The sequence below is a fragment of the Lynx canadensis genome, chromosome E1, assembly GCF_007474595.2.
Source record: "Lynx canadensis isolate LIC74 chromosome E1, mLynCan4.pri.v2, whole genome shotgun sequence".
In the NCBI taxonomy this organism is placed as follows: domain Eukaryota; kingdom Metazoa; phylum Chordata; class Mammalia; order Carnivora; family Felidae; genus Lynx; species Lynx canadensis.
Window position 1 is genome coordinate 26,045,467 of NC_044316.2, and position 24,991 is coordinate 26,070,457.

General features: G+C 38.3%; 1 protein-coding gene across 1 annotated transcript in view; it reads right to left on the reverse strand.

Moving 5' to 3' along the window:
* Positions 1-24,991, reverse strand: part of BRIP1 (BRCA1 interacting protein C-terminal helicase 1) — a 196,961-nt gene that overhangs the window by 75,562 nt on the left and 96,408 nt on the right. Inside the window, 1 exon segment of the mRNA XM_032591161.1 lies at position 24,816. Within this exon segment, the coding sequence (XP_032447052.1) occupies position 24,816 (1 nt within the window).

Consider the following 24,991-nt stretch of genomic DNA (forward strand, 5'->3'; position numbering starts at 1 on the left):
AAGGCTTCTGGTCAACAGTAAACTATTAGTAGTTAAGTTTTGGGGGAGGCAAAAGTTATACACAGAGTTTTGACTGTGCAGGGAGTTAGTGCATTGTTCAAGGGTCAACTATACCAAGTGAAAGAAGTAAGACATAAAGGATCACATCCTATACAATTACAATATGTAAGTTCCAGAATAGGTTAATGCATACAGACATAAAGTAAATCAGAAGTTGCCTATGGCTGGGAAGGGAGAAAGTTCGAGGGAAAATGGAGAGTGATTACTAATGGGGATGGAGTGATGAAAATGTTCAAATATAGTGGTGGATTACTTGCAGAACTTTGTGAATCGGATAAAAACCACTGAATTTACACTTTAAGTGAAGTGAGCTGTCTGTAAATTATATCACAATAAAGATGTCACGTTGAAAAAATGATAAGTGGGACACAGAACATCCAAATCACTATGATGAAAAAGGACAAAAGCCCATATCGATTGAATAAGGTAAACAAAAGGGGAAAATAGGTAAAAGAAGGCACAATATAAGGTGGTAGAAAATATGTCCAAATGTGCCCAGAATCAAAGCAAACACAAATGAATTTAACTTATTAAAACTGAGACACTCAGATTGTCTGGAAAAAAGGCAGAGAGGAAGGGAGGGAGGGAAGAAGTGGGGAGAGAGAAAGAAAAACTCATCCATTTGTTGTTTATACAGACATTTAAAGTTAAACCACACAGACATCTTGAAAATGAAGATACGGAAGAAGAAATGCAATGCAAATGCCAAAAGAAATCAGGTAAATCACAGTCATGAAAAAACAGACTTCAAAGTTTTCTAATAAATATACATTCCATATAGTTAAAAAGTGCTGGGGCGCCTGGGTGGCTCAGTCGGTTAGGCGTCCGACTCGGCTCAGGTCATGATCTCGCGGTCCATGAGTTTGAGCCCCGTGTCGGGCTCTCTGCTGACAGCTCAGCCTGGAGCCTGTTTCAGATTCTGTGTCTCCCTCTCTCTCTGACCCTCCCCCGTTTATGCTCTGTCCCTCTCTGTCTCAAAATAAATAAAGGTTAAAAAAATTTTTTTAATAAAAAAAAAAGTGCATCCACTAAAAAGGTATAACAGTCATGAATCTTTTTGTTTTTTTAGGTTTATTTATTTATTTTGAGAGAGACAGAGAATGCAGCAGGGGAGGGCAGAGAAAAGGAAAGAGAGAGAATCCCAAGTAGGCTCTCTGTTGTACCAACACAGAACCCAACACAGGGCTTGAATCCACAAAACTGTGAGATCATGATCTGAGGTGCAACCGAGAGTCAGATGCTTAACCAACTGAACCACCCAGGCACCCCTGTCCTGAATCTTTATGCACTTAAAACATAGTTTCAAAATACAGAAAAGAAAAGCTAACAAGAAATACAAGGATAAACTGATCAATTGCCTAAATACTACAGAGGATATCAACATACCTCGCTTAGCTCTCTATAGATGACTTGGACAAAATTAGTAAGAATACACAAGATTGAAGTTTATAAGAATCATTGACCTTGCTCTAATATATGTAGAGAACTTAGTGCTAAATGGAAAATAATGATTCTTTTCAAACATGGAACAATACATGTAAAGTCACAAAGAACATAGCAATAAATGTTTAAAATCTGGAATTGTACAGATTCACTGGAAATTGAGTATCAACAGAAAGGTCTTCTATATCAAAACAAAATAAAATTTATCAACATAGAAAAAAGAAAAACATTTTTTCCATACAATTTCTAGGTTCAAGAGGGAAAAAAATTTAAAACATTTGGCTATCCTAGGTCTTTTCCATATAAATTTTAAAATCAGCTTCTCAAATTCTACAAAAATGAAAATAGTAGCATTATTTAAACAGCAAAATAACCAAAAACACTGATTAAAGGTAATATATAAATTGTTTCATATTCATACAATGGATAAGCAATAAAAATAACTTCTACCATGGATTAGTGAAAAAAAGCAAATGGCAGAAAATTATATACCATTCCATTTTTTAAAAGCTCAAAAAAAAGCAAAATTAAGTAACATTGTTTAGGAATACATATGTATTGTGGAATACATATGAATGTGGTAAGACCATTTTTTTAAAAAAATGAATAATTACAAACTTCAGGACAATTATTAACTCTATGGGGATAGGCAAAGGGATGGGATTGAGAAGGGGCATCCACATAGCTTTAAATGTAATATTTAGTTCTTAAGTGAAGTTTTTGATGTTTTCATTTTATTAATATACTTCATAACTCACATATACATTACATGTGCTCTTATATAAATATGAAATATTATATAATGACTGTGAAAATGAAGCAAGATGTATTTCTTTCACATGTTTTTAGTTTTTAGTAATACCAGGGAGTGGGGATGGAGGGCAAAGATAAGGAAATAAACAATAAACACATTTAGCTTCTACAATGTGGCTGAAACATAAAAAAAATCTAAGGATAAAGAGGCAACATCATAGAAAAGGTACCTGCCTGCATACACTTACATTTCAGTGACAGAATATTATATTCCTAAAGATGCAGAATCAATATGGTCTGAAACTACAAAATTTGTATCTATAGGTTGCTCCTCTATATGCTATATTCATACATCCAACAGCCTGGTCAAATTCACCAGTTAGACCTCAAAGGCACCTGAAATGTTTCATACAAGACCGAATTTATAACATCCTAATGCTGCTTATTTCAATAAAGGATATCACCATTCACTGAGTTACCTTTGCTAGAACACTGAGTCATCCTTAACAATTCCCTCTCCTTCTCATTGCCCATATACAATCTATTACAAACCCTCTTTGAATTTTTGTCTTCTATCTCTCCATATCTAAAACCACCACCCCAGTCTAAGCTATTAAAATCATTTGAAAAACTACTCCAATAATCTCCTAACTAGATTTTCTATTTCTTTTTTTTTTTTTAATTTTTAATGTTTATTTATTTTTCAGAGAGAGATAGCAGGAGAGGGGTGGAGAGAGAGAGAGACACAGAATCTGAAGCAGTCTCCAGGCTCTGAGCTGTCAGCACAGAGCCCAATGCAGGGCTTGAACTCACGGACCGTGAGACCATGAGCTGAAGTCAGACACTTAACCGACTGAGCCAGCCAGGTGCCCCTGGATTTCCTATTTCTTATCTATCACTCTTAGGTTGTTACATTTCAGCTAGAGAATATTTTCAAAACACAAATTTTATCACATCCACTCACATCTCCACTTTGAAAACTCAATAAAGTGTATATCAACAAACTCTCCTTGCCCTCATGGAAACTTTGATTCAATAGCAATACATGGACCAATTACTTTTGTGAGAATCCGGAAAACAGTTAAGAGGCTCTTGCTCCTAGATGACTGTGAACCCAGCTGCAAAGAAGGTAGAAAAATTTGTGGCACCACTTGCCTTAGTCCCTCTCCCCAGCTCAGTATGGTGTGAGTCAGGGAAAACTTCCAACTCCTGGCTTTTCCCCAAGGAGCGAAAGAGAAAACTGAAACATACATCCAATGTACAGACTATTAGGGGGCTACCCAGGGGACTGGTTTCTGTCTTACCTAAATCTAAGCACTGATAGGAAATGGTGCTGGGTTGGGGACCACTGGGCACAAAGGCTAAAGTTTAGCCTAGCATGCACTCACTCACCATAGTCTCTCCCCACTGGCTCAAGTCTTAATTAAGGGGAAAAAAACCCAACTCCCAATTTCTGCAGGGGAAGGAAACAGTTGGGACCATATATTCAATGTTCCACTTTCTCAGGAAGCTACCTGAAGGACTGGTGGTTTCTGTGCACATGTCTCAGAGCACTGACAAGACCCTAGATGACATACCCTAGCATACCCTAGCTAGCATACCTTATCTAGCATACCTTAGATGACAGGGGGCCACTGAGAACAAAAGAGAGCTAGGAAGCTTGGTGCCACTCCAGAGGACTAGCAGTACAGCAGACAGACCAAGACAGCTTGGTGGTCTCCTGGATGGGGAGTAGAAGAGTGGACTATGTGTACAATATTCCACTGGGAAGGCATGCTGCCCGAGGGGCTGGTTTCTGTCTTGCCTGACTCAGAGAGCTGATGGGACCTGACATACTCTAAAGGCCTGGGGCCGCTGAAAACAAAAGAGAGCTGGGTGGCTTACAGCACTCCACAGAACCTGTAGTACCATAGACTAAAACCAGAGGAAGAAGAAATTACGAGCTCTTGGAAAAAAATGGGAAAATACCTCTAATTAGGGATCTATACATAAGAGTCTAGAGAAGAACATCCATAGGAAAGGTTTGGGAAGTCCCCAGAATCTGTAGCTACAAAGCCAGTCCATAAATTTTTTTTTTCCAAATGGGTAGATATAAAGGAACAAAATAAACCCCAGGAATCAACCATAAAGAAATGGAAGTTATGAATTACCTGATAAAGAATTCAAAATAACCATTATAAAGATGCTAAATGGGGCGCCTGGGTGGCGCAGTCGGTTAAGCGTCCGACTTCAGCCAGGTCACGATCTCACGGTCCGTGAGTTCGAGCCCCGCGTCAGGCTCTGGGCTGATGGCTCGGAGCCTGGAGCCTGTTTCCAATTCTGTGTCTCCTTCTCTCGCTGCCCCTCCCCCGTTCATGCTCTGTCTCTCTCTGTCCCAAAAATAAATAAACGTTGAAAAAAAAAAAAAGATGCTAAATAAGCTCAGGAAAATGATACATAAACAAAATGAGAATTTCAAAAGAGAAACTGTAAAAAAGAACCAAACAAATTTTAGAGCTGAAGAATATAGTAGCTGAAAAATTCAGTAAGGAGATTCAACAGCAGACTTGATCAATCAAAATAAAGAATCAGTGAACCTGAAGACAGGTCATTTAAAATTATGTCGCTGGAGAAGTAAAAAAAAAAAAATGAAAAGAGTGAATAAAGCCTAGGGTATTTATAGGACACCATTAAGCAAACAAATATACACATATGGGAGTCCTAGGGGGAGAAAAAAAGTGAGAAGGGGGTACAAAGTTTAATTAAAGAATTAATAGCCAAAAATTTCCCAAATGGGGGGTAGGGGTGAAGAATGGACATCCAGCTTCAAGAAGCCAACAGACACCAAATAGGATGAAAACAAAGAAGGTCACACTGAGACACATTGTAAATAAATGTATCAAAAGTCAGAGACAAAAGAGAATTCTGAAAGTAGCAAAAGCAAAACAAACCCCCCCCCCATAAAACTATGAGTGGATTTCTCAGCAGAAATCTTGTAGGCTAGAAGGGGTAGAATGATATATGAAATGTTGAAAGAAAACAAACTACCAACCAAGAACAAAATATCCAGTAAAGCATGAAGGTGAGATAAAGACTTCCCCAGAATAACAAATTATTCCCCAGAATAACAAAAACTGAGGGAGTTTGTTTCATTGCCCCTAGACTTGCCTTATAAGACATATTAAAGAGAGTCCTTCAAGTTTAAATAAAGATGCTAGACAGCAACACAAAACCATAAAAAATGACTTTTAAGTGAACAACTGTTAAAGAGAGAAAGATATTATATATTGAAATAAGTGTCAACGCATGAAGATGTGATTATAAACATAAAATGCCTAAACGCAGAGTCCCAAAACATATGAAACAAAAACTGACAGAATAGAGAAATAAACAGTTGCACAGCAACAGTAGGAGACTTCAATACCCCAATTTCAATAATCAACAAAACAACCACACAGAAGTTCAGTAAAGAAAAAAAGAGGACTTGAAAAACACTATAAAATAATTGGCCTAACACATATATAAAGAACATTCCATCCAACAAAGTAGGAATACACATTCTTTTCAAGTACATGTGGAACATCCTCTAGGATAGACCATAGATTAGGTCACAGTAGAAGTCATAATAAGTTTTTAAAAGACTGGGTGGCTTTTTTGACAATCATGAAATGAAACTAGAAATCAGTAACAGAAGGAAAATTGAGGGGCCCCTGGGGTAGCTCAGTCAGTTGAGTGTCAAACTCTTAATTTCTGCCCAGGTCATGATCTCACAGTTGTAGGATGGAGCCCTGTATCAGGCTCCACACTGAGCATGGAACCTGTGTAAGACTCTCTCTACCTCTGCTTCTCTTCCCTGCTTGAGCTCTCTAAAATTAAAAAATAAAAAAATAAATAAATAAAAGGAAAATTGAAAAATTCACACATATGTGGAGATTAAATAATATACTATTACAATTTTTCTAAATGTTTATTTATTTTTGAGAGAGAGACAGAGAGACAGAGAGCACAAGTGGAGGAGGGGAAAGGAGAGAGGGAGACACAGAATCCAAAGCAGGCTCCAGGCTCCAAGCTGTCAGCACAGAGCCCGATACAGGGCTTGAACTCATGAACCGCAAGATCATGACCTGAGCCAGTCAGATGCTCAACCAACTGAGCCACTCAGGTGTCCCTAAATAATATACTCTTAAATAACTACTGGATCAAACTAGAAATCAGAAATCACTAAGGAAATTAGAAAATATCTTCAGACACATGAAACAAAAATACAAAAACGGCAAAACCTATGAGATATAGTGAAACAGTGCTATGAAGGATATTTATAGCCATAAACACATACATTAAAGAGCTCAAATTAATCTTAACTGTACATCTTAAAAAACTAGAAAAAGAATAGGAAGTTAAACTAAAAACTAGCAGAAGGAAATAAAAAAATAAAGAGTAGATAAAAAATAAATGAAATGGAGAAGAGAAAAAATTGAGAAATGAAAGTTGGTTCTTTGAAGATCGACAAAATTGACAAATCTTTGATAGATTGACTAAGAAAAAAAAAGGGAGACTAAAATGACTACAACCACAAAAGAAAGTAGAGACATAACTACCAATTTTACAGAAATAAAAAGGACTATAAAACAATACTATGAACAAAAAACCAAATTGGAGAATCTAGATATAATGAATAAATTCTTAGAAACACATGATCTATGAAACTGAATCATAAAGAAAAGAAAATGTAAATAGATCTGTAACAAGTAAGGAGATTGAATCATAATCAAAAACCTCCCAAAGAAAAAGCTCTGGATCAGATAGCTTCACTGGTGAATTCCATCAATATTCCATATATATTTCCATATACTTAATTCCATATATATATGTATATATATGAAATTAACAGCAATCCTCTTCACTTCCAAAAAACTGAAGGAGAACATGTCCTAATTCATTCTAGAGGCCAGCATTATCCTGATACCAAAGGCAGACAAAGATACCACAAGCAAAGAAAGCCAAGCCAATATCCCTTATAAATACTAATGTTAAATCCTCAACTAATACTAGTAAGCAAAATTTAGCAACATACAGAAGTATTATATATCATGACCATTTGGGATTTACTCCTGGAATGCAATGTAATGCACTAATAAAAATCAATGTAATGCACTACACTAACAGAATGTAGGAAAAAAAACACATCTCAATTGAGTATAAAAAGCATTTGACAAAATTTAACATCTTTTCATGATAAACCACTCTAGGAAAGAAGAAAATTTCCTAAACATATCAAAGGTCTTTTATGAAAAGTTAACTTTTATGAATACCTAACTTTTTGAATACCTAACATCATAGTCAATTTAGGTGACTAACCTAAAGCTTTCCCCCTATAATTAGAAACAAGATAAGGAGGCCCCCAACTTCACCACTTCTATGAAACAGAGCAATAGGCATAAAAACAAAGAAAGGGTATTCAAATTGGAAAAGAAGTAAAACTATCTCTGTTACACATGCCATGGTCTTATATCTAGAAAAAATATATATCAAAGAATACACATCAACCCTGACCCCCCAATCCCCCCCCCAAAAAACCCCTGTTACAGCTAATAAATTAAATCAGCCAAGATGCAGGATATAAAATCAACATGCAAAATTGGTTTTATTTCTATACACTAATAACTATAAAAAGAAATGAAGAAAAAATTCCATTCACAATAGCATCAAAAAGAATAAAATACTTAAGAATAGTTTAACTAGGGGTGCCTGGGTGGCTCAGTCGGTTAAGTGTCTGACTCTTGGTTTCAACTCAGGTCATGATCTCATGGTTTCATGAGTTTGAGCCCTGCATCTAGCTGATGGTGTCAAGCCTGCTTGGGAATTTTCTCTCTCTCTCTCTCTCTCTCTCTCTCCCTCTCCCTCTCCCTCTCCCTCTCCCTCTCTTCTTCCCTCCCTCCCTCTCTCTCTGCCCCTCTCCAGCTCATGCTGTCTCTCTCTCTCAAAAATAAACTTAAAAAAAAAAGAATAAATTTAACCAAAGGGTGAAAGACTTGTATACTCAAAACTACAAAACACTGTTGAAAGAAATCACAGAAACATAAATAAATGAAAAAACATGCCATGTTCATGGACTGGAAGACTTAATATTGTTAACATGACAATACTACCCTCCAAAGAGATTTATATTCAGTGCAATCCCTACCAAAATCCCAACCTTTCCTCCCAGAAATATAAAAACCTTAAAATTCACAAGGAATCTTAAAAAAAAAAAAGAACAACATTGGAGGACTCACATTTCCTAATTTCAAAAACTTAATACAAAGCAACAGCAATCAAACAGCGGGACACTGGCCTAAGGACAGACATACAGACCAGTGGAATAGAACAGAGAGCTAGAAATAAGCTGTCATATATGGTCAATTGGTTTTCCACCAGGATACTAAGACCATTCAATGGACAGAATTTTTTTAACCAATCAAAAAAATGGATTTAAAAATGAATTCTTAGATATGACATCAAAAACACAATGAACAAAAGAAAAATATAGATATATTCAACTTCATCTAGATTTAAAAACTTTTGCATCAAAGGATACTATCAAGAAAGTGAAAAGATAGTCCACAGGAGAAAATATCTGCAATTCATTTATTTGATAAGGGATTAATATCCAGAAAATATAAAGAACTCCTGTAACTCAAAAACAATCCAATTCAAAAATGGGCAAAGAACTTGAGTAGACATTTCTCCAAAGAAGATACACAGAGAATGAATAAGCACATGAAAAGATGCACAACTTCACTAATAATTAGGGAAATGTAAATCAGAACTACAATGAGACACCACTTCATAACCATTAGGATGGCTACTATAAAACAAACCAACAAACAAAACCAGAAAATAGTTGCTGCAAGGATATAGAGAAACTGGTATCTTTGTACACTGCTGGTGGGAATGTAAAGTGGGATAGCCACTGTGTAAGTTTGGCAGTTCCTCGAAGAGTTTATAAACATAAAATGACTATATGATTCAGCAAATTCCACTCCTGGGATATATCACCAAAAGAAGTGAAGGCAAAAAACTCAAACAGATAGTTGTACATCAGTGTTCATAACAGCATTACTCACAATAGCGATAAGCTGGAAACAACTCAAACATCCATCAACAGATGAATGGATAAACAAAGTAGGATATCCATACAATGGAATATTCAGCCATAAAAAAGAATAAAATTGTGATACATGCTACAACGTACATAAACCTTGAAAACATTATGGTAAGTGAAATAAGGCAGACACAAAGAATATTTTATGATTCCATTAAAAATTTTTTTAATGTTTATTTATTTTTTGGGATGCAAGCTGGTACAGCCACTCTGGAAAACAGTATGGAGGCTCCTCAAAAAATTAAAATAGAACTACCCTATGACCCAGCAATTGCACTACTAGGTATTTATCCAAGGGATACAGGTGTGCTGTTTCAAAGGGACACATGCACCCCCATGTATACAGCAACACTATCAACAATAGCCAAAGTATGGAAAAAAAACAAAAGTCCATCGATGGATGACTGAACAAAGATGATGTGGCATATATCATATGTATACACATGGATACACATATACATACATAATACATACATACACACACATATACATACAATGGAGTATTACTCAGCAATCAAAAAGAATGAAATCTTGTCATTTACAACTACATGGATGGAACTGGAGGGTATTATGCTCAGCGAAATTAGTCAGAGAAAGACAAAAATCATATGACTTCACTCATACGAGGACTTGAAGAGACAAAACAGATGAACATAAGGGAACAGAAACAAAAATAATATAAAAACAAGGAGGGGGACAAAGCATAAGAGACTCATAAATATGGAGAACAAACTGAGGGTTACTGGAGAGGATGTGGGAAAGGGGATGGGCTAAATGGATAAGGGGCATTAAGCAATCTACTCCTGAAATCACTGTTGCACTACATGCTAACTAATTTGGATGTAAATTAAAAAAAATAAAATTAAGTATTATGTTGAAAAAAATGTTTATTTATGAGAGAGAGACAGAGCATGAGGGGGGGAGGAGCAGAGAGAGGGAGATACAGAATCTAAAAGAGGCTCCAGGCTCTGAGCTGTCAGCACATTAGCCCGACACAGGGCTCAAACCCACAAACCGTGAGATCATGATCTGAGTGCAAGTTGGACGCTTGACTGACTGAGCCACCCAGGCACCCCCTATGATTCCATTTTATGAATGGAATAGATAGATTCATAAAGAAAGTAAGTAGAACAGGAGTTGCCAGGGCTTGGGGAGAGGAGAAAATGAAGAGTTAATAGTTTTAACAAATACAGAGTTTCTAGATTTGTAATGACGAAAATGTTTTGGAAACAGCAGTGATGTTGTACTATATTATAAATGTACTCAACAACATGGAATTGTATACTTTAAAAACAGTTAAACAGCAGGGGCACCTGGGTGGCTCAGCTGGTTAAATGTCTGACTCTTGATTTCAGCTCAGGTCACAATCTCATGGTTCGTGAGTTTGAGCCCTGCTTGGGATTCTCTTTCCCCCTTTCTCTCTGCCCCTACCCCACTTATGCATGCGAGCTCTCTCTCTCAAAATAAATACACTTCTTAAAAAATGGTTAAACAACAAATTTTATGTTATATGCTTTTCACACCACCATTTTAAAAATTGAAGAAAAAAAAAAAAAACAACCCGCACCTACACAAAAAACAAATACTACACAGGAGTGTCAATGAATAAATTAGTAACATGTGAATCAACAAAGATGAACACAAAGCTATAAAAATTACAGAGGGGTTCCTGGATGGCTCAGTGGGTTAAGCATCCAACTCTTGGTTTGGGCTCAGGTTGTGATTTCACTGTTTGAGATCCAGCCCTGCGCTGGGCTCTGTACTGATAGTGCGGAGCCTGGTTGGTCTTCTCCTTCTCCCTCTCCCTCTGCTCCTCTCCCACTCATGCACAAGCACTCTCTCTCTCAAAATAAATAAACTTTAAAAAACAAAGCAAATTACAGATAGATAACAAATGATTTCATTCATATGAAGTTCAAAAACAATATATTTAAGCATGTACATATACACACACATATACATACTATCTTTAAAAATGTAAAACTATTATCCCTTGAGATGGAAGGATATGATTGTGAAGGAGTACGTGTGTTATTCTAATGTTAAGAGTAATGTTCTATTTCTTAAGTTGGTGGTAGATATGCCAATGTCAATTTGTTTAAAATGTGTATGTTCCCCTGAAAGATAGATACCTTATGTTTTCACTCATATGTGGATCCTGAGAAACTCAACAGAAGACCAGGGGGATGGAGAAGGGGGAGAAAAAAAAAAGTTACAGACAGGGAAGGAGGCAAACCAGTCTTAAATACTGAGAATAAACTGAGGGTTGATGGGGGGGGGAGGGGAAAGTGGGTGATGGGCATTGAGGAGGACACCTGTTGGGATGAGCACTGGGTTTGTATGGAAACCAATTTGACAATAAATTTTATATAAAAAACATAAAATGTGTATGTTTGTTTTATATACTTCATATGAAGGCAAAGGCCCATTCAAGGATTATACAGGGAAGTGTACTTTATTAAACTCACTGTTCACTTGTACCCCAATGTTCATAGCAGCACTCTCAACAATAGCCAAATTATGGAAAGAGCCTAAATGTCCATCAACTGATGAATGGATAAAGAAATTGTGGTTTATATACACAATGGAATACTACGTGGCAATGAGAAAAAATGAAATATGGCCTTTTGTAGCAACGTGGATGGAACTGGAGAGTGTGATGCTAAGTGAAATAAGCCATACAGAGAAAGACAGATACCATATGGTTTCACTCTTATGGGGATCCTGAGAAACTTAACAGGAACCCATGGGGGGGGGGAAGGGAAAAAAAAAAAAAAAGACGTTAGAGTGGGAGAGAGCCAAAGCATAAGAGACTGTTAAAAACTGAGAACAAACTGAGGGTTGATGGGGGGTGGGAGGGAGGGGAGGGTGGGTGATGGGTATTGAGTAGGGCACCTTTTGGGATGAGCACTGGGTGTTGAATGGAAACCAATTTGTCAATAAATTTCATATATAAAAATAAATAAATAAATATAATAAACTCACTGTTGTATTCCTATAAGTGGCCTATAAGTTCATAGTTCTTTAAATACTCTCAATTAGCCTAACATCATACTCATTCCCTCATTTTTCTATAAACTGAATAAACTGTTTGACATTAATCAATAAATTGAATGAACTCTTTGAATAAATTTACTTTATATTTACATGTGAGTCATGATTTTACCTTTTTGAAAATTATACTGTAGAGAAAGAAAAGTGAGCAAGTTACAAAAATATTTAAAATGAAATATAAGATTGGATTGACAAGGGGGGGAAGGTTCATAGATGACCCCGATTATATGATTAGTCCAAATACAGATTGTGGTACCATTCACTCATACAAGCAACACTGGAAAAGGACCAAGATTGGGAAGAAAGATCACAACTTTTTGCCTTTGAGATACTCATATTGACATGTTTATCTGTCAGTTCAATATACGGCTGTGCATGATGCTGTGATTTATAATAAGAAATAATATTTTGGTTTGCATCCCTGTTCCTGGCACACAGCTCCTAAAACCCTTGGAATTTCCTAAGCAATAAGAGCTGTAGGGGTATTTTTGTTCCAGTTCCTAAAATAGCTCCAGAACCATAAAGGTGAAATTATGTATTCATAACAAGCCTCTTCAACTACACCTGAGTATATATTAATTAGATGATTTCTGGACAGCCCCCAGGTAAGGATGGCAGCTGGTTGCAGGAAGGGGGAGAAGAACCAACCATGTGATTAGAAGGCTGGCGCTTTCAGCCTCCACCTCCAACTTCCAGGGAGGGGAGAGGGGCTAGAGGATGAATCAATTGACAGCAGCCAATGATTTAATCAACCATGCCTATGTAATAAAGCCTGCATCAAACCCAAAAGAACAGAGTTCAGAGAGCTTCTAGGTTGGTGAATGCATCCACATGCTGTAGGGTGATATACCTCAGATCCATGTGAACAGAAGCTCCTCTGTTTGGGACCTTTCTAGACCTCACCTCATATAGCTCTTCATCTGGCTATTCATCTGTATCCTTTATATCCTTTATTATAAACTGGTAAACATAAGCCAATGTTTCTCTGAGTTCTACAAACCACTCTAGCAAATTAACTGAACCTGAGGAGGGATGGTGGGTACCTCTAATTTACAGCCAGTCAGTCAGAAATACAAATTAACAATCCGGACCTGAGACTGGTGTCAGAGTGGGGGCAATCTTGTGGGACTGAACCTTTAACCTAGGGAATCTGATGCTCCGTCTCTAGGCAGAAAGTGTCAGAATTAAGTTAAACTGTAGTCTGATGCTGCCTCTAGGTAGACAGTGTCAGAATTAAGTTAAACTATATAGGACAACCACACACCTGGTGTCAGAAGTAAAGGTGTATTATAGCAAATTACCAAGAGGAGGCACACAAGAAGTGAGTTTTCTCTTTAGAATGTGGTAGAGGAGAGGGGAGAATTGGATGCGAAATCAGGAAACCAAGACAACCGATGTAACTAAAATAATGAACACAGATGTGACTGACTAGCAGGAGAGTATAAATACAGAAAAAAGCCCAGCAAGAAAACCTCCCTCCCTCCTTTTTATCACATTGGACATCCAATTCATCAGCAAATCCTGCCAGCACTACTTTCAAATCATATCTAGACTCTAAACACTGCTACCACAGCAGTCCAAGCCACCATCTATCATAGGAGATATTACAGTAGACTCCTACATAGTCACCCTGCTTCTTCTATGTAATCTCTGACAGGCCTTCTAGAACCATCCACTTAAAATTCTAAACCACTTTTCCCCACTCCCCCAAGAGTCTCATTTTCCCCTTCTTGGCATTTTTACCATGATCTGTACTAGTCCACTCAGGCTACTATAAGAAAATACCACATAATCATTTTGTTATAGACACATGGAATCAAATAATCACATTGATGGGATGTCAACAATTTACATAGGTTATATCAACAATATCTCAATAAAGATGGAAAAAAAATACCACAGACAGAGTGGCTTAAACAGAAACATTTCTCAGAGTTCTGGATGCTGGGAGGTTCAAAATCAAGATGCTGGCTGACATAGTTCCTGGTGAGGCTCTTTTCTAGGCTTGTAGACAGACATCTCACTGAGTCATCATATCACTTTTCCTCTGCTCAGATTGCAGAGAAGAGAGCAAGATTTCTGGTATCTATTCTTATAAGGACACTAATACTACTAGATCAGGGCTACATCCTTATGACCTCATTTAACCTTAATTACTTCCTTAGAGACCCCATCTCCAAATACAGGGAGTTAGGGTTTCAATACATGAATTTGGGGTTGGGAGTGGGGGGACACAAACATCCAGTCCATGACATCATCTAATATGTTAGTTTATCTTTTCTGTGTGTCCGGTTTATTTCTTTCATCCCTGGAATATAACCTCTTTAAGAACAATGACTTTTGTTTGTTTTGCTCAGTTGATTGTCCAATACCTAGAACAGTACCTGACACACAGAAAGTACTCAATAAGTATTTGTTGAATGAATTCAATAAATGAATGAAAAACGGAAGGTCCAAGATAATGGAAGGTCAGAGAGAGGTGTAAGAAGGGGAAAAAAAATCCTGTACAATCCAGTGCCAATGGCCTTAATAAAGGAAGAGTATTCAAGTGATTTGTCACATGTTGATAAAGATGAAAGGGAAAGGGCGATATATGTCAAAAGACATGAGCTCAGAGACTAGAACTTTTGTTGGTGAGTTTTTTCCTCTCTGTTTATATGTCTCTCTCTTCCCCACATCCTTCCCTCTCTCTCCCTCCTTTCCTTCCGTTTCCTCCTTCAGAAAAAATGGAGAGGTAAAGGTTTAGAAAAAGCAATGGAGAGTAAATAGGGTATCACCTGAGTTACTACAGAGGAAACATAGTCACAACATGAAAGAGTTAATGAAGAAATGACATGTCCTCTGGGTATATGCAGATTTTAGTTTAGGTAAGGAAGCACAAGGAACACTGTGAAAAAGAGGGAATTTGGTAATTGTGAGACATTTTCACAGAACATAATGTGTTTATTTTAATCTCTTCAGTGGAGGTTTTAAAAAAAGTATCTTAAAAGCCTTCTGTTAAAGATTATACAGAAGGGGTGCCTGGGTGGCTCAGAGTGGTGCTCACTCAGTCAGTTGAGCGTCCGACTTGGCTCAGGTCATGATCCCACAGTTTGCGGGTATGAGCGCCGCATCGGGCTCTGTGTTGACAGCTCAGAGCCTGAAGCCTGCTTTGGATTCTGTGTCTCCCTCTGTGCCCTCCCCTGCTCACACTCTGTGTCTCTGTCTCTCAAAAATAAATAAAGATTTAAGAAAAAAAAAAAAAGATTACACAATGGCTACATGCACATGGAGTAGTAGGTCTACAGCAAAAACATACTGATTATTTGGTGAAAATGGTCTGTAGCAAATTTTCAGTTTTAGATAACAGAATATTTAGATATATAGCTTTCCATTCTCACTGCAGGTGACACTCAAATTATCCATTTATACATCTTAATTACTCCCCCCCTGCCAGAAAAATTATATAGATAACTAAAGACACACATTACTCAGTTGATTTTTAAATTCTCTTAAGTATCCCAACTACGCACCTAAAAATCAAATAACTTAAGAGGAAAAAAACACTGACACAGAGTCATCTCTGTCATAGTTTACTTAGCTTATAAAAAACAAATACTATTCACATACAGACTAGCTCATATTAATAATATACAGATGACTTAATCTATTAACTGAAGTTCACATCACTTGGATTTGGTAACCTCACTTTTTTTTCAGATCTCACAAATTAAAGGACACTTTGGAATGTTTATGCTTTAGCTGGATATTGTTATTTTACTTTTCCAAGCTTCTTAAATAGTATCTCACTAGGGAGGCAGTAAGTTAGAATGCAACCTAGTGGGGAAATTCTGCATTTGCTCAATGTCTATAGCTTTTGCACGGTTCCAGATGTTCGTACATTAATAATGTTCTAACTCAAAGCCTCTTTTTGAAACTTTAGAAAGTGTAAATTGCATTAAGACCTCTTTGCCCTCATTAATGGTATTGTTACAATCCCAGTCCTCTGGAAAATGTTTTTTGGCATGTGTTTAACTTTATAATATTGCCATTTACTCACTTTAATAGCCAGTACTCAAGTCTTAATGCTTTTAATAGGCCCGCCTAAACAGACTACCATCTTTTGTAATCTTTTTCACATAATTTATTTCATAGGTAAAGCCTGTCATATTTTCCATCTGAGGAGGATACTTCACTATTCATTCCATGAGGTACTAATATTAAAGAAATATTTACTTTCTTTTACTCAGTGTATGTGTGCCTATCTATAGATGACACATGTGAGAAATAAAGTGCAGTTCCCTTTATATTTTTTAAGTTTTTTATTTTGAGAGAGAGAGAAATCATGTGCAAGTGAGCAGGGGAGGGGCAGCAGAAAGAGAGAGAGAGAGAGAGAGAGAGAGAGAGAGAGAGAGAAAGAATCCCAATCAGGCTCCGTGCTGTCAGTGTAGTGGCTGATGTGGGGCTTGATCTCACAAACTGTGAGATCATGACTTGATACGAAATCCAGAATCTGGACGCTTAACCAACTAAGCCATCCAGGCACACCTAGTTTCTTATAATAGAAATAAAAAAGGAAAATAAAGTAGTGGTATTTTCTACAACTTTTATAGTAAAAATAGGCATATCCTATTCAAATGTAAAATGTGAGAAAACCAAAAATATAAATACCTATTAAACTCTAGCTATTTGGTGAGATTTGACTCGGCATCTTCAGCTCAAGAGACTGGGTTATATTTCAGGATCAAATTTTCAACGCATATAGAAGTCAGAAAAGCATAAGGAAGAATATGGAGAATACTGTCCCAAGTGAGAGTAAGTAAGATCCCTTGTAGCTGTTGGCTATCTAAATGGAAATGAAAGGTCCTACAGTCCTCTCTGACAAAGCATTTCCTCCCATAGATTTGTTAAGAGTGAGGACTCTGAAAATGTTAGAGCTGCACTACTGATACTGCAGCAGTCATTTATTGATACATTCTGATAAAAGTACACAATTATTTACAATGTAAAAAATTTCAAATAAAATGGAATTTCAGAAATAACTCATACATTTCCTCACAACAATCTACTAGGTTGAAATCTCTTAAAAGGAAAACAATGGTTATTTATGTATGCAACAAATATTAGTTCTCTAAAACATGAATTCTGAATTTCTGTTGACTGGCCAGAATAGTTAGTTCATCAGTATCTGAAATAAGCACATGGTTAAAATGTATACATTTGATCAGTTTTGCTACTTTACAGTCAAGAAGTATTGGCTTAGTAAATTTGGCTGAACTTGGAATGAATAAATTTATATATATATATATGTATATGTATATATATGTTTCATTCCTTATCTGACAAAATTAATTGCAGGCAAAAAAGGGGTGGGTATGTGACTTGCATTCTATCCTCTGTTAAAAGGCTAACAATTAAACTATAATGTAGTCAGTGCACCTGTACTACTAGAATCTTGGTAGAATGCAGACTGAAAGAAGAAAATGAGTAAGAAGAAATCACTACAAAGTTTCCTAAAAGTTACTACTTTCAGGTACTGCCAACATGAATTTACTATAAACCTGTTGCTGTAAATCCTGAAGATGAAGTGCTCTAGAAAAAAACACTACTTCACAATCTAGTGGAGAAGTGCCCAAACCCCCACACCAATGCTTAAAATGTAATGTAGTAAGTGCTATTATAGATGTAAGAGGCTAGGCCAAAGAGTGACTAACTTTGCTTTAGGGTTAGGATGGCTTAATAGAGTTTAAGGTTAATAACCTTTTAGCTGGATATAGAGCATAACGTTTCTGGATAATAATAAAGTCAGAGAGTGGATTTCAAAAAGACACAAAACTATGAACATGACATAGTCTGTGTAACAAATGATTCACAAACTTAGCGACTTAAAACGATACCCATGTTTTATTGATTTTAAGTTTATTTATTTATTTTGAGAGAGAGAGGGAGAGAGTGAGCATGATCTTGGGGAAGGGGGCAGAAAGAGAGGGAGAGAATCCCAAGCAGGCTCCACACCATCAGCATGGAGCCTGATATGGGGCTCCACACACGAACTGTGAGATCATGGCCTGAGCCAAAGTCAGAGGCTTAACCAACTGAGCCACTCAGGCGTCCACAATACCCACTTTTTAATTTTTTTTTTATTATTTTTCTTATTATGTTTTTAACATTTATTTTTTTTACTTTTTTTCAATATATGAAATTTATTGTCAAATTGGTTTCCATACAACACCCAGTGCTCATTCCAAAAGGTGCCCTCCTCAATACCCATCCCCCACCCTCCCCTCCCTCCCACCTCCCATCAACCCTCAGTTTGTTCTCAGTTTTTAAGAGTCTCTTACGCTTTGGCTCTCTCCCACTCTAACCTCTTTTTTTTTTTTTCCCTGCCCCTCCACCATGGGTTTCTTTTAAGTTTCTCAGGATCCACATAAGAGTGAAAACACATGGTATCTGTCTTTCTCTGTATGGCTTATTTCACTTAGCATTACACTCTCCAGTTCCATCCACGTTGCTACAAAGGGCCATATTTCATTCTTTCTCATTGCCACGTAGTACTCCATCGTGTAATATAAACCACAATTTCTTTATCCATTCATCAGTTGATGGACATTTAGGCTCTTTCCACATTTGGCTATTGTGGAGAGTGCTGCTATAAACATTGGGGTAAAAGTGCCCCTATGCATCAGCACTCCTGTATCCCTTGGGTAAATTCCTAGCAGTGGCTATTGCTGGGTCATAGGTAGGTCTATTTTTAATTTTTGAGGAACCTCCCACACTGTTCCAGAGGGCTGCACCAACTTTGCATTCCCACCACACTGCAAGAGGGTTTCCTGTTTCTCCACATCCTCTCCAGCATCTATGGCTCCTGATTTGTTCATTTGGCCACCTTCTGACTGGCGTGAGGTGATATCTGAGTGTGGTTTTGATTGTATTTCCTGATGAGGAGCGACACTGATGCCCTCTTTTCATGTGCTGTTGGCCATCCGGATGTCTTCCTTTAGAGAAGTGTCTATTCATGTTTTCTGCCCATTTCTTCACTGGGTTATTTGTTTTTCGGGTGTGGAGTTTGGCGAGCTCTTTATAGATTTTGGATACTAGCCCTTTGTCCGATATGTCATTTGCAAATATCTTTTCCCTTCTGGTTGGTTGCCTTTTAGTTTTGTTGGTTGTTTCCTTTGCGGTGCAGAAAGCTTTTTATCTTCATAAGGTCCCAGTAACTCATTTTTGCTTTTAATTCCCTTGCCTTTGGAGATGTGTCGAGTAAGAGATTGCTACGGCTGAGGTCAGAGAGGTCTTTTCCTGCTTTCTCCTCTAAGGTTTTGATGGTTTCCTGTCTCACATTTAGGTCCTTTATCCATTTTGAGTTTATTTTTGTGAATGGTGTGAGAAAGTGGTCTAGTTTCAACCTTCTGCATGTTGCTGTCCAGTTCTCCCAGCACCATTTGTTAAGAGACTGTCTTTTTTCCATTGATGTTCTTTCCTGCTTTGTCAAAGATTAGTTGGCCATACGTTTGTGGGTCTAGTTCTGGGGTTTCTATTCTATTGCATTGGTCTATGTGTCTGTTTTTGTGCCAATACCATGCTGTCTTGATGATGACAGCTTTGTAGTAGAGGCTAAAGTCTGGGATTGTGATGCCTCCTGCTTTGGTCTTCTTCTTCAAAATTACTATGGCTATTCGGGCCTTTTGTGGTTCCATACGAATTTTAGGATTACTTGTTCTAGTTTCGAGAAGAATGCTGGTGCACTTTTGATTGGGGATTGCATTGAATGCGTAGATAGCTTTGGGTAGTATTGACATTGTGACAATATTTATTCTTCCAATCCATGAGCACGGAATGTCTTTCCATTTCTTTATATCTTCTTCAATTTCCTTCATAAGCTTTCTATAGTTTTCAGCATACAGATCTTTTACATCTTTGGTTAGATTTATTCCTAGGTATTTTATGCTTCTTGGTGCAATTGTGAATGGGATCAGTTTCTTTATTTGTCTTTCTGTTGCTTCATTATTAGTGGATAAGAATGCAACTGATTTCTGCACATTGATTTTGTATCCTGCAACTTTGCTGAATTCATGTATCAGTTCTAGCAGACTTTTGGTGGAGTCTATCGGATTTTCCATGTATAGTATCATGTCATCTGCAAAAAGTGAAAGCTTGACTTCATCTTTGCCACTTTTGATGCCTTTGATTTCCTTTTGTTGTCCACTGCTGATGCTAGAACTTCCAACACTACGTTAAACAACAGCGGTGAGAGTGGGCATCCCTGTCGTGTTCCTGATCTCAGGGAAAAAGCTCTGTTTTTCCCCATTGAGGATGATGTTAGCTGTGGGCTTTTCATAAATGGCTTTTATAATGTTTAAGTATGTTCCTTCTATCCCGACTTTCTTGAGGGTTTTTATTAAGAAAGAGTGCTGAATTTTGTCAAATGCCTTTTCTGCATCAATTGACAGGATCATATGGTTCTTATCTTTTCTTTTATTAATGTGATGTATCACGTTGATTGATTTGCGAATGTTGAACCAGCCCTGCATCTCCCAGGAATGAATCCCACTTGATCATGGTGAATAATCTTTTAATATGCTGTTGAATCGATTTTGCTAGTTAGCTTCTTGAGATTTTTGCATCCAGATTCATCAGGGTTTTTGGCCTGTAGTTCTCTTTTTTACTGGGTTGTCTGTCTGGTTTGGGAAGCAAAGTAATACTGGCTTCATAGAATGAGTCTGAAGTTTTCCTTCCCTTTCTATTTTTTGGAATAGCTTGAGAAGGATAGGTATTATCTCCGCTTTAACGTCTGGTAAACTCCCCTGGGAAGCCATCTGGTCCTGGACTCTTATTTGCGGGGAGATTTTTGATGACTGATTCAATTTCTTCCTGGTTTAGGGTCTGTTCAAGCTTTCTATTTCCTCCTGATTGAGTTTTGGAAGAGTGTGGGGTGTTTAAGGAATTTGTCCATTGCTTCCAGGTTGTCCAGTTTGTTGGCATATAATTTTTCATAGTATTCCCTGATAATTGGTTTGTATCTCTGAGGGATTGGTTGTAATAATTCCATTTTCATTCATGATTTTAGCTATTGTGGGTCATCTCCCTTTTCTTTTGAGAAGCCTGGCTAGAGGTTTATCAGTTTTGTTTATTTTTCAAAAAACCAACTCTTGGTTTCGTTGATCTGCTCTATGGTTTTTTAGATTCTATATTGTTATTTCTGCTCTGATCTTTATTATTCTCTCTTCTGCTGGGTTTGGGGTGTCTTTGCTATTCTGCTTCTATTTCCTTTAGGTGTGCTATTAGACTTTGTATTGCGGATTTTTCTTGTTTCTTGAGATAGGCCTGGATTGCAATGTATTTTCCTCTCAGGACTGCCTTCGCTGCATCCCAAAGCGTTGGATTGCATTTTTATTTCATTTGTTTCCATATATTTTCCAATTCCTTTTCCAATTGCCTAGTTGACCCATTCATTCTTTAGTAGGGTGTTCTTTAACCTCCATGCTTTTGGAGGTTTTCTAGACTTTTTCCTGTGGTTGATTTCAAGCTTCATAACATTGTGTCTGAAAGTATGCATGGTGTAATTTCAATTCTTGTATACTTATGAAGGGCTGTTTTGTGACCCAGTATATGATCTATCTTGGAGAATGTTCCATGTGCACCTCGAGAAGAAAGTATATTCTGTTGCTTTGGATGCAGAGTTCTAAATATATCTGTCAAGTCCATCTGATCTAATGTATCATTCAGGGCCCTTGTTTCTTTATTGACCGTGTGTCCAGATGATCTATCCATTTCTGTAAGTGGGGTGTTAAGTCCCCTGCAATTACCACATTCTTATCAATAAGGTTGCTTATGTTTATGAGTAATTGTTTTATATATTGGGGGCTCCCATATTCGGTGCACAGACATTTATAATTGTTAGTTCTTCTGATAGATAGACCCTGTAATTACTATATAATGCCCTTCTTCATCTCTTGTTACAGCCTTTAATTTAAAGTCTAGTTTGTCTGATATAAGTATGGCTACTCCAGCTTTCTTTTGGCTTCCAGTAGCATGATAAATAGTTCTCCATCCCCTCACTCTCAATATGAAGGTGTCCTCAGGTCTAAAATGAGTCCTCTTGTAGACAGCAAATAGATGGGTCTTGTTTTTTTAAACCCATTCTGATACCCTATGTCTTTTGCGTGGCACATTTAGTCCATTTAGATTCACGGTTATATAGAAAGATATGGTTTAGAGTCATTGTGATGTCTGTATGTTTTATGCTTGTAGCGATGTCTCTGTACTTTGTCTCACAGGATCCCCCTTAGGATCTCTTGTAGGGCTGGTTTGGTGGTGACGAATTCCTTCAGTTTTTGTTTGTTTGGGAAGACCTTTATCTCTCCTTCTATTCTAAATGACAGACTTGCTGGATAAAGGATTCTCGGCTGCATATTTTTTTCTGTTCATACACATTGAAGATCTCCTGCCAATCCTTTCTGGCCTGCCAAGTTTCAAAAGAGAGATCAGTCACGAGTCTTATAGGTCTCCCTTTATATGTTAGGGCAACGTTATCCCTTGTTGCTTTCAGAATTTTCTCTTTATCCTTGTATTTTGCCAGTTTCACTATGAGATGTCGCACAGAAGATCTATTCAAGTTACGTCTGAAGGGAGTTTCTCTGTGCCTCTTGGATTTCAATGCCTTTTTACTTCCCCAGTTCAGGGAAGTTCTCAGCTATTATTTCTTCAAGTACACCTCAGCACCTTCCCTCTCTCTCTCCTCTGGAATACCAATTATGCGTATATTATTTCTTTTTAGTGTATCACTTAGTTCTCTAATTTTCGCCTCATACTCCTGGATTTTTTTCTCTCTCTTTTCTCAGCCTCCTCTTTTTCCATAATTTTATCTTCTAGTTCACCTATTCTCTCCTCTGCCTCTTCATCTGAGCCGTGGTCGTTTCCATTTTATTTTGCATCTCGTTTATAGCGTTTTTCAGCTCCTCCTGACTATTCCTTAGTCCCTTGACCTCTGTAGCAAGAGATTCTCTGCTGTCCTCTATACTGTTTCAAGCCCAGCGATTAATTTATGACTATTATTCTAAATTCACTTTCTGTTATATTGTTTATATCCTTTTGATCAGTTCATTAGCTGTTGTTATTTCCTGGAGATTCTTTTGAGGGGAATTCTTCCGTTTGGTCATTTTGGATAGTCCCTGGAGTGGTGTGGACCTGCAGGCCACCTCCCCTGTGCTGTGGTGTATAACTGGAGTTGGTGGGCAGGGCCGCAGTCAGACCTGATGTCTGCCCCCAGCCCACCACTGGGGCCACAGTCTGACTGGTGTGTGCCTTCTCTTCCCCTCTCCTAGGGGCGGGATTCACTGTGGGGTGGCGTGGCCCATCTGGGCTACTTGCACACTGCCAGGCTTGTGGTGCTGGGGATCTGGCGTATTAGCTGGGGTGGGTAGGCAAGGTGGACGGCAGCAGGAGTGCCAGGCTTAGCTCACTTCTCCTTTGGTGATCCACTTTAGGAGGGGCCCCTGTGGCAGCGGGAGGGAGTCAGACCCGCCACCGGAGAGGCGTGTCCGCAGAAGCACAGCGTTGTGTGTTTGCTCGGAGCAAGCAAGTTCCCTGGCAGGAACTGGTTCCCTTTGGGATTTTGGCTGGGGAATGGGCGAGGGAGATGGCGCTGGCAGCTCCTTGTTCCCCACCAAACTGAGCTCTGTCCTCCCGGGTTCAGCAACTCTCCCTCCCGTTGTCTCCAGCCTTCCCGATCTCCGAGCAGAGCTGTTAACTTATGACCTCCCAGATGCTAAGATCCCGCTTGCTGTCGGAACATACTCCATCCGGCCCCTCTGCTTTTGCAAGCCAGACTCAGGGGCTCGGCTTGGCCGGCGGGCCGCCCCTCCGCCCCGGCTCCCTCCTGCCAGTCCGTGGAGCGCGCACCCGCCTCACCGCCCTTCCCTACCCTCTTCTGTGGGCCTCTTGCCTGCGCTTGGCTCTGGAGACTCCGTTCTGCTAGTGTTCTGGCGTTTTCTGGGTTATTTAGGCAGGTGTAGGTGGAATCTAAGTGGATCAGCAGGACGCGCGGTGAGCCCAGCGTCCTCCTACGCCGCCATCTTCCCCTAACGTTTATTTAGTTTTGAGACAGAGACAGAGCATGAATGGGGGAGGGTCAGAGAGAGAGGGAGATACAGAATCCGAAACAGGCTCCAGGCTCTGAGCGGTCAGCACAGAGCCTGACACGGGGCTCGAACTCACGGACCGCGAAGATCACGACCTGAGCTGAAGTCAGACGCTTAACCGACTGAGCCACCCAGGCACCCCAATACCCACTTTTTTAAATTGTGGTAAAGTATACATAAAATTTACCATTTTAACCATTTTTAAATGTATAGCTCAATAGTGTTAAGTACATTCACATTATTGTACAACCAATCTCCAAAACGCTACTTACCTTGCAAAACCAAAATTATACCCCTTAAAAACTCCTCATTCCCTCTTCCCCCAGCCCCTGGCAACTACTCTTCTACTTTGTCTCTATGAATTTGCCTACTCTCAGTACCTAAAATAAAGGGAATCATACAGTATTTGTCTTCTTGTGACTGCCTTATTCTATTCAGC